Source organism: Galleria mellonella, unplaced genomic scaffold (assembly GCF_026898425.1).
Source record: "Galleria mellonella isolate WM207_F2 unplaced genomic scaffold, CSIRO_AGI_GalMel_v1 utg132, whole genome shotgun sequence".
Taxonomy (NCBI): Eukaryota; Metazoa; Arthropoda; class Insecta; order Lepidoptera; family Pyralidae; genus Galleria; species Galleria mellonella.
In genome coordinates this window covers 5,516,992-5,528,185 of record NW_026441989.1, presented here as the reverse complement: position 1 = coordinate 5,528,185, position 11,194 = coordinate 5,516,992, and the positions used below count along the sequence as shown (strand labels likewise).

At 29.8% G+C, this 11,194-nt stretch overlaps 1 protein-coding gene across 1 annotated transcript; it reads left to right on the top strand.

The window, feature by feature from the left end:
* The first annotated feature begins 230 nt into the window (after window positions 1–230).
* Window positions 231–10,950, top strand: LOC113518104 (solute carrier family 12 member 8). Its single transcript, XM_026902872.3, has 11 exons — window positions 231–564; window positions 962–1,142; window positions 1,445–1,590; window positions 1,739–1,967; window positions 2,422–2,623; window positions 3,064–3,298; window positions 4,797–4,990; window positions 5,537–5,636; window positions 5,742–5,885; window positions 6,730–6,908; window positions 7,258–10,950. The coding sequence occupies exons 1-11, from the start codon at window positions 376–378 to the stop codon at window positions 7,418–7,420; spliced, it is 1,962 nt and encodes a 653-aa protein (XP_026758673.2). The 5' UTR covers window positions 231–375; the 3' UTR covers window positions 7,421–10,950.
* Window positions 10,951–11,194: the final 244 nt, after the last annotated feature.

The following is an 11,194-nucleotide window of genomic DNA, read 5'->3' as shown; positions in this document are numbered from 1 at the left end:
GCATTACACATCAGTTAAAAAATAAGAATTAAAATTAAAGCAAAATAAATTATACTAAACAAAAATAATTATTTTATTATAGATACTTTTCATAAAATTTGAAATAGCTAGGTCTTTTACAACAACCATCGATATCGATATTTTGGATAGAGGCATATATAGATAATTGTACAACAATATGAACAGTAATTTCTTTCATTGTATTGTTGATTTGAAATGGTATCATGCATTCAATTTTCAGGTTTCGTGATTGTAAGGCTATTGTTAATCTTCTAACTTAGTGATTATTGCCTCTATTCTGTGATAATTAAACAATTTCTTATATCGATTATGTACTACTTTATTAATTACTAATTGCTTTTCTAAAGAAAGAAAATGGATCAAAGTAATCGTATCAGGAGAAATGATTTAGATATAGATAGTTTTCGGAATGATGAACCAGGTTTTGATAGGGCACGAATGAGAAGACAATCAGGTGGCTTCGTGGACTTAGGGAATGAATCACAATATGGTACTGGTGGACATCAAGCTTCTGGAGCAAATGAAATTTTTGCCGATATACAGGTAAAACCTTTTTTTATCCTCAATATTAATATATATGTGTAAATAATACGTCAGCCTTTGATCAACAATACCAACTAGATAAAGAAATAAAATAACTTGAATATAGTACTACTTAATAGCACCTCACAAACAACCAATGACATCATATAACTAAATATTAATGGTATACAAAAGTCTCTAGAAATATAGTGACTCCAATACGTAACTAAAATCATATTGCAACGGATAAAGTACAGTTTAAAATTATTAAAAATTAGAATTGTTATTAGAGCCTCCATTTCTAGTGTTTTATCTAGACATTTAATTTAAACTCTTGATTAAAAACTCCAACTTAATGCATTGCTAAACTAGTTTCTAAGTTTAAACAAGGCAATTTACATTTATTTATAACTTTCAGGGTGATATCCCATGGTGGAAATCTAACTTTTTTATATCCCAACCTGTTCTATTTGGCACTTGGGATGGAGTATTTACATCATGTCTGATTAATATATTTGGTGTTATTGTATTTCTTCGATCGGGATGGATTGTGGGACAAGCTGGTCTGGTTAATGCTATTTTTATAGTAATTTTTACAGGTATACTTTCAAATACAATTTTCTTCTTTCTTAAAACATAAACTTTTTTTATTTGCTTAGAAATAAGTTTTGCTTGTTTGTATTACTTATTTGCAACTAACAGACAAAATACATAGATTCTAAATTAAATATAAAAAACTACTTATCAATAATGAAACTTTATGGTAATCTTATCAAAACTTTTGTAAGAAAAATTTACATTTATCTTGTTTATATATCCATTTATTATATACTGTATTATTGATACAAATGTTTTAATTAAAAATAATATATATATATTGACAATATATTTATCTTTCCAGTTTTCGTAGCACTTATCTCAGTATTATCAGCAGTAGGTATATGTGAAAGATGCAGAATAGAAAGTGGAGGAGTATATTTTTTACTCGCACATACATTAGGATCAAGAATGGGTGGAGCATTGGGAATGATTTATTGTTTTGGACAGGTTATTATTTTTATTTGTATTGCACTCATACTATTACATTATGTGGAGTTCTATATATATATATATATATATATATATATATATATATATATATATATATATATATATATATATATATATATATATATATATATATAATACATTACAGGCTGTTGGTTGTGCGTTAAATGTATTTGGATTTGGTGAATCTATGGCAAGCCTTGTGGGAACTGACAATACTTGGGCAGCCCGTGGTTTTGCTGTAGCAGCTGTTCTTTTACTTGGCACTATTAATGTAGCTGGTGTCAAATGGGTGATAAAGCTACAATTTGTACTTCTTCTTATAATACTATTAGCTGCCCTTGACTTTTTTGTGGGGTCATTCACTACATTACCTGGTAAGTGTAATAAAATAATAAAATAGTGCTACCATCATAGTTATGACTTTTCTATCTATACAAAATAAAACATTAAGTGTTATTCATTAACTTGTACTTCTCTTACAAATATGTAAAAATATGACAAGATAAAACTAGAATTCAAACAGAACAAGTTTTTTTTAATCTTGTAGTACTACCATAGATAGAGACATTCATACTTAACATCATAATATTATTTTTAACTTTCATTTATTTTTTAGCAATGTCTATATATTTATATTCCCATTATATATATATACATACAACATAGAATGTTTTATAATGCATCCACATATTTTTATGTCTTATGTCAGAGTTTGTACTCTGTCTTACCTTACAAACCAAAATGTTCTAAACTTTTTATGGCATACACATAATCTATTTTCAAGGTGTCATGTTTTCTATTTTTTGTTAATAATAAAATTACTTTCAGGTGAGGAATTCAAAGGTTGGCTCAGTGGAACTATGGCCAATAACACATGGTCAAATTATCAGGATAACTACACATGGTTCAAATGTTTTGGGGTATTCTTCCCTACTATAACTGGAATATTAGCAGGTATCAATATGAGTGGCGATCTAAAGAACCCTTCTATCAACATACCAAATGGCTCATTGGCAGCAATCAGCACTGGGTAATGAACTAATCTACCTATATTTCCTTTAAGCAAATCATAAACGTGTAAAATTAGTGATATGAACAATATATATATGGCCATGTTATCAATATCGTTTTCTTATAGTTATACTCCACATTTTTGTCAAATAACATTTATATAAATTGGAATAGAAATGTGTACAATTATTTAGTGATTGTTATAATTTCTTTCTTTAAATTTGTTATTAAATTTAATGTAATCTGTAATGCTAGGCTTAATATTGAACCCAGTAGAAAGTTTTTAATTATGCCTGCTGTGTTTTTAAATCTTTATTATACAATAAAGGTTTCATATTCATTTAGTATAAAATAAATTAACTTACTTAATTAACACTTACCCCACTAAAATCTTATCTAATCAGCCTGTGTGAAGTGGAAAGCAATTACCCTTATACTTATAACATATAATTATTTCAGGACTTTTCTATATCTAATGTTTATAATAACATTAGCAGCAACAGTCACCCGAGAAGGATTATTGAAAAACTTCTCTATTACGGCTGACATATCTGCGTTGAAAGTATTACTACTTGCGGGATTGTACGTAAGCTCCATGAGTTCGTGTCTGGGGGCTATGTATGGGACACCACGTGTTCTGCAGAGCATTGCCAATGAAAAAGTGATACCTGGACTTGAAAATCTTGGTTATGGGGTAAATATCATAAATTTATATAATTATTACAACAAATTTTGTATAAGCCTTACTAACTTGTATTAACTAAAGTATCTTGATATGCGAATGAATTGTTTAGAATTAAATAGATATAAAAATATCTATTAATAGTACCTAATCAATCAAAACGCTGTATACTCCGTGTGGTTTCGGTATAAAATGGGTCACCCTTTACATTCCCGTGGGCGTCGTAAGAGGCGACAAAGGGTACTTAATGGTCAAGGAATGGGCAACAGCGTCACTCTTGAAACATCACCGAAGCCTGCGATTGTCAATACGTATGCCAAGCGTGGCAACACCCCCCAATAGGCCTCTGCCTGTGTTCAGCAATGGACAGTTAATGGCTGAAATGATGAATGGACACAAAAAAAAATCTATTCATTACAAAAATTTTTTATACATTGTTATTATTATGCTAAAAAAATTTATGCCAAGATTGGTTACTAAATAAAAGAAACTTCTACTAATTTTTATTCCCATTTCAGATGAAATTTTCTATTAAATAAAACTATAATTATTGTAATATGATCTCAAATAATATATTACTGTAATATTGTGAAATTTGAGTTCGTAACCAATTGTAATATATAATTCAGTATGTACGAGGGGGCTATGAGAATAAAACACAATACTCTAGTGCCACGATTTCTAAAGTAGATTCCGCGTAACCTAGGGGTTCCGTAAAATAGTCACCAGGATTCCGCAAAATTATTTATACAGTGAAACAATTTCATTCTTCACGTTAAAACTTAACGAAAGCTATAAACTATATACTTTTAAAATATTTCTAATAAAAGCTTTTGTTCTTATTTAAATTACAATATTTTTTATTTGTAATTATTTGATATGGGGTTCCATAAAATAAAAGGTATTTGGTGAGCATTCCGTTATCTTAAGTTTAGGAACTCCTGCTCTAGTGAAAGGAAAACTTGAAACGACTTGGTATAACCAACCTACCTGGTTAGTGTAGTAATACTTAGCTAACTATTCTCCTTCTATGGGCGGAAACTGAAGAGTAGTGATGTGCCGAGATAGGCTGACTCAAGTACCTAATATAAACTTAAATACTCGAGTACTCAATATATAGTACTCTAATACACGTATACAGATACAGGTTTCGAGTAATTACCATACTTGAATATTATTCATGTGTTTTCGAGTTTTTCTGTTTCTGTTTCAGCATTTTATGAATATTTTCTTTAATTACTGACGTAAAAAATATTAAATTAAAAACATTTAATATTTTTGTAAAACTAAATTTCAAAAATCAATTAAAAAAGCATTTAAGTCTAATAAAATACTTGAATAAATGTACAACTACTTGAGTACTTGTCTAAGTTGTTATAATCGTGATGTCTCGAGTTCTTAGACTCGGCATGTGACTACTAAGAAAACTAGCATCCTGCAGTAGGTAGTAATACCAAATTTGCTTTATTATACATTTAATTTTTTTTTATAAGACTATATTATTCCACAGAGAGGGCCCAACAAGGTGCCAATCTATTCAATGGTGGTAGTAGCAATAGTTACGGTCACCTTCATCATTATTGGTGATATAAACAAGCTCGCACCCATCGTCACCATGCCTTTTCTTATCACCTACGCTAGCATAGATTATTCTTACTTTGCTCTCGCCCAAACTTTTGATTTGCAACACAAACGTGAAATGAGGTATGATTTTTTTTCTCATTGTATCACATTAACATTTATCATCTTTTTAATTGATTTATAATTAAAACTGTAGTATTTATTATTTTAGATAATTTGCTTCTCATTTAGAAAAAAAATTGTTTTATATTTCGGTCCTAACACAAGTCTAGTATTAGAGCAATTTTTTTCTATCAATCTGTACAGACTATTTTAACTCCAAAAATATTATTATCTATAGATGAATTGTATGAGCCGAATATACAATGAACTTAATTGAACTAAACAAAGTAACAGTCATTGTTAGTGTTACAAGTAATTAAATATATTATAGTTATTAAATTAATATACATGAATCCTAAGAATATTAAGACAGCGGCAATACATATTGTATTATGTAATATGAATAAAAAAAATTATAGAAATTATCGACATTAATTAATGAAAGCCTTTTTAAGTAAAAAAGAAGAATATTTGTTTGCTGTCACATTTTAGTAAAACATTTAATATATGTTATGACCTCTATTATTTACCTACACACCTAAAATCTTGTTCTAATCTCATTTTCAGATTCCAAGGTCAAATGCAGCGTGATACTCACGTCTATGGTGCTACTGGCAGTGATCTAGACCTATTATTCCCCGAAAGGATTAGACATAAAAATGTTGGCGTAAGTTCTTATTATTATTATTGTTTTATAAAATCATGTAATTGAAAAATTCTACATATTTTAACTTAGATTTAAATTACAAATCTTTTTGTTTTCTTTTTTAAGGACTTCACACCATCTCCAACTGACTCGGCAATAATGAATGGGCGAGTGTCAAACGGAGACGCTCGTCGACCTAGCGTCAGTGTTCATTCGAAAAACACGAATTGGTATTCGCACCTATGTAATAGGTGGCTATCTTTAGTTGGGGTAAGTTTTATACGAGTCATTGTCTTTTTTTGCTATAAGATTTGTTCATTGACAATGCTTTAATCCGGAGGAATTCTAACTTTACTCAATAATGTCATTATGAAATAAAAAAATTGATCCGCTACAAGTGCGACAATAATGAAACCTGGAGATGACGATAGTTAGCACCACTATAACATTTTCATTTTCTTGCAAATCACAAACACAACCATAAAATTTTATTGTTTCAATTTATAATAATTATATCTTATTTATATCTTATTGTTTTATTTACTCCCTCCTAGGGGTGGGGGGGGGGGAAGAAGATAATTGACCTACCACATAGTTCCCCATGGAAACCAGTGTAATTAATTCCTAGAGAATGTGTTACGATGAAGCAACTGACCTAACTTTATCCTCGCTCGTCATCATTCATTAGTATCTCGCCAGTGTATACCGCTAGCACAGGCGCTTAAAAATATCACTCCATCCTTTTTAAATTAATTAACAATGTGGCGGAATGTCCATATGTACTGATGCTGTGTCCTTAAAATTAATTTATAATACTTAAAAAAATTAATACATTATGGAAACGAGTCACTGCGATCTTGAAATTTTAAAATCTACATCTTCTCAAAAGACCCAAAACTAAAAAGGTTTAAAATAAAAAAAAAATATGGAATTACTCCTATTCTATTATCAACCTATAATGTCCCACTGTTGGGCAAAAGTCTCACCTATCTCTTTTTAAACTTCCATTACAGCGCTACCTTAAACGAGTCTCTTAAGTACGTCTGGATGGTCATACCATCACTTCATAATTAATATAAACAGAATTATTTAATATTAATTTGTGTATTTTCAGGTTGCCATAAAAGTTCTCTTAATGTTCTTAGTGCATTGGGCGTACGCCCTTGGTTGCCTGTCTATTCTGTGGTTACTATGGTTATATATCGGAGCAGCAAACCCTGCCGTGAAACCTGGTCGAGCATCAGAATTTCGCTTCTTCTACTGGCTGCGAATATCATTTTTACAGGCCATTGGGTATGCTATCTAAAATATCTCACCTTATCCAAGATACATTTATCAATATATGTATTACCATTTTTTTTTTTTTATTTTTGTTATTACATATTCTATTTTTCCAATTGAAATAAGTTTCCTATCATAAGCTATTTTAATAAAGTGTAGACATACCATACTTTTAAAACACACTATTATGTTAATAGATTCTTCGAGACACAGTGTGAGAAATTCTTGTATAAATTGTTTTGCTGTTTTTTTTTTATGTTCCACAAGCTGTTAATACTATACAAACTCTAAAATTCAATAATGAAAAATCCTGTGTTCATAAAACCACTATGTTCATACCACCATCTATGTTATTCTACAGAAAGCGGCCTCTAGAATACGAGCAACTTGTGGTGACACCCGTACATGCAAACATCTCTCTGGAGCAAGAACGACTCAACGACGATAACGAGGACTTCGCATCGCGCCGTCGCTACCACCAGTCTACCGCCTTGCAAACTCATCTCGTCAATATAGATAGTTAGTCCTAATAATTATCATCATCACATCAGCTGTTTACTGTTGACTGCTAAACATAAGCCTACTCCATAAGGGGGGGTTTGCTAGTAAGTTGCAACGCTTGGCAGACGGGTTGGCAACCGCAATTAGGCTTTGGTGATGTTTTAAGAGGGACGCTGCTGTCCATCCTTCGACCACTTAGTTTCCTTAGTCACCTCTTACGACACCTACAGAAAAGAAAGTGATGGCCCATTCCATGCCAGGACCACACGGCTATCTAATAATTTATTAATAATATATGAACATGCAATGTATAATACCTGTATCCTATAGACTACATCATTTTTATAGTCTGTTTCACTATATATAAAATACGTAACGTGTCACAGTGTTTGTGGTCGCACTCCTCTGAAGCGACTTGACCAATTTTTATGAATTTTTAATGTATTTTAGTAGGGTAGTAGGATATATATTTGTAGAATCAAGACCACAAACTGTTTCCATCTAGAACAATTTTGTCCATAACACAAACAGTGTATATGATACGGACCTGTACAAGATATAGGTATGTTTTGTACTGTATAATACACAATATCGTTACATATTGTTTAAATAACAGAGTAGATAATTAAGGCAATTAGGTATGAAATTGTTTAACTTTTATTTAGCTGTTATCTAATGAGACAGTGAATGCTAAATACTGACGACTGATTGACTAAAGCTTATCATAAATAATGCATTAAATTATGATTAAATATAATTATGATTTGTATAATATTGTATTATAGCTATTTTAATTTCTGTCTAAAGATATTAAATTAATTACTTATTTATTTCGTGTGTACTAATAATACGTGTATTTTAATGCATGTAATTTTGACTTACAATAATTATGAAGATTGCAGCTCTATAATTTTACTATAATCAAATAATTAACACCTGTTAATGAATTTTTTTTAAACGGAAAAATGTTCCGGTTAGAGCACACATAGGCAAGCGTTTATTTCATTCACTTGCATTTTTCTACATTACTAAATTATTTAAATAGTGATTGAAACAGTAAGAGTAAATAAAATGGCTAGTGTCTGTCATTTGCACCGCTGTTATCGACGCTGTATTATCTGTCCTTAGCGTTATGAAAGCGCTACGACTGTCATTTTTTATGACGTTACTATTTTAAATTGTTAATATTTGTTAGAAATGGATTAAAACAGATAAAATTAATAATTTCAGCCTATATATTTGTAATATGAGACATCATGGACTGTTTCCTCTTTTTGTATCATTAGTGAATTTACGCTTTAAAACCACGGCCTTTTGAAGCTATAAAGTGAATTTAAGCGCGATTTTCAACAACTGAAAGCATTTACGTAACGTTATTTGAAAGTGATTAATGGGCGGTGGTTCTAATTAGCGCTACACGCTATACGCTACACTTACTTTACCTACATTATAATAATAATATCATTGGTTTCTATACTTCTTTTAATCTATACGTTGAAGTACTGCCATTTAATATAGAATACAATTGTAGTCTAGCCCCAAATGCTCTATTTCACATTGAGTGGAAGTAATGTGCACAGAGAAGGGAAGTGCAAACATGAAATAATACTATAAAACAGATTTCACAATAATAATAACAAATACCACAGAATCACCCGTTTTTCAAGCTAGGACACCATGTTATTATCCTCCAGACAACATCTGATGGCACAACGCACAACACCCAAACCCGAGTTAGTTCCAAAAAGTTCATAGCAATGTTTTAATAAAATTGGTTACGGTACGTGGCTTTACACAAATTAGACCCTCACTTTGAATCCTCTAACAGGTCAATTCAGAAAACTAACGTTTCCAGATTGGCTCAGAAACCGGATGTTCTGAGTCGTCCCCAGATGATTATTGTTTGGTTTCTCATAAAACAAGGTACCCTAACATGATTCCATTTTATGGCATTTATTATTACTATTATTATTCTAGTACCATTGGAATTATTTAATTTATTTATAAATAAGATGTTGAAAGTGACATTTATTAAAATTTATTTAAAACAATTTTAGACCATATTGAGATTAAACCTTTTGACATCATCAGATAAAATATGACCTAATTGAGTTATAAAAGTGTTCATGCACATCGCCTTGCGTTTTACAATTGTATACTAAAATTTAAAACATTATTATTCACTTAATTTCGATCTCACTTTTTAGTAGGTATTAGATGATAAAAATATTTTGCAAAGAATGCAACACAATACGTACTCATTAGTTGTGATATTTGCGTGCATTTATATTTACATAGTTTCGTGAATAGAACAGTTATTGTATAAGATAATAAATGTTTCATGAACTTGCATGCAGGGCTCATTTATACTGAATACACCTAATACTACTAATACCTGAGAGCTGAATTACTTTATCGTCTATTATCCGTATTCGTTAAAAACTAAAACTTCTACTTTGAAAGCAACAATAAAGAGTTTTCATTCTTTCTTTCACTTACAAGCCTAAATTAATTATTACACTGTTTTGTTACTTTCATTCAAACGGAGAATTTAATACAAAAGAAAGAGACAAAACAATTCAATAGCTAAAATAGGTTTATGAGAGGTTTGACGTCTTTATGAATAAAAGTGTAAGAGTTACTTTAATCTTTAATTAAGAAATACTATATATGTATTACAAGTGGTATGTTAACTAATTTGGAAAACCATTCCACATAACACTAGTCTACTATTGTCAAATAAATATATATTGCCTTAAAGTAACTGTAATAGAAGTCTTGCATTGTTCTTTGGTCAAACTGCTTACATGCATCATGGCATGGCATTATATCAAACCTTTATATACATGCCAAGTCAATGATATTTTCTGACATTATGCTTAATTTTGATATGAAAATAAAATATTTATATTATTAGGTATTTTTAATCAATTGCTTTAATAAAGTTCGATTGGTAGAAAATACTGAGCAATTAATCATTACCATATTATATTTTAATAAAAGTAAAATCTACCTATAGCTAACTAAATATGCATCTCCATCACCATTGTAAAAAGCATTTAGTCATTTTAAAACAAAACGAGTAATTAATTTATGATTGTAAACAATATACAAGGTAAAATCATTAGCAATACGTAAAACTAAGAATCTTTAAGGACAAAAATTTTGAAAATCAAAATTCTTCAAAACTATTTTGACAAAAAGTTTAACATAGTTCTGCAACTCAGCATCTGATAAGAGTATTTACTTCTTAAGTGTGGAAGTTAGTAAATACCATTAAAATCGTTAATTTTATCTATGACTAGACTTTAATTTTGTATATGTATTATTAACTGAAAAACAGGTAATAATTGTTTGATTTCTTTTAGGATGATCTTATACTAATAAATATTTGAAATTAAAATCGAGTATTGTTTTATAAAATTAATTTATTATTGTTTAATAGGTGTATATAATAAAATCCATTAAATAATGCAAAACAGTAACTATTAATTTTATAATGTTATTTATTTTAATAAATAAGGTCATTTTTATAATAAATAATTTGATACTACCTATTTTTGTTTGTTGTTTTATAACCAATATGAACATATCATCATAGTCGTAGAATACTGACGGATCTTTATATATAATATTTGTCAAATCCGTCAGTAGTAGATTTCCCCGTTTAAGTCATTTACTTCAATGGGGGAATCCCACAATAATCGATATACATACGATACGAAGATAAACCACGGACGGAGAGCAGTGTTTATTGACGGCTTTTATTTAATTGTACATTACATTTTAATAAAATA

What these genes read in the sequence shown, in the direction of transcription:
- LOC113518104 (XM_026902872.3), top strand. Translation starts at nt 376, where the DNA reads ATGGATCAAAGTAATCGTATCAGGAGAAATGATTTAGATATAGATAGT. An exon ending in TTAGACATAAAAATGTTGGC is followed by an intron (nt 5,637 to 5,741) that starts GTAAGTTCTTAT and finishes TTCTTTTTTAAG; the next exon opens with GACTTCACACCATCTCCAAC. An exon ending in TCATTTTTACAGGCCATTGG is followed by an intron (nt 6,909 to 7,257) that starts GTATGCTATCTA and finishes GTTATTCTACAG; the next exon opens with AAAGCGGCCTCTAGAATACG.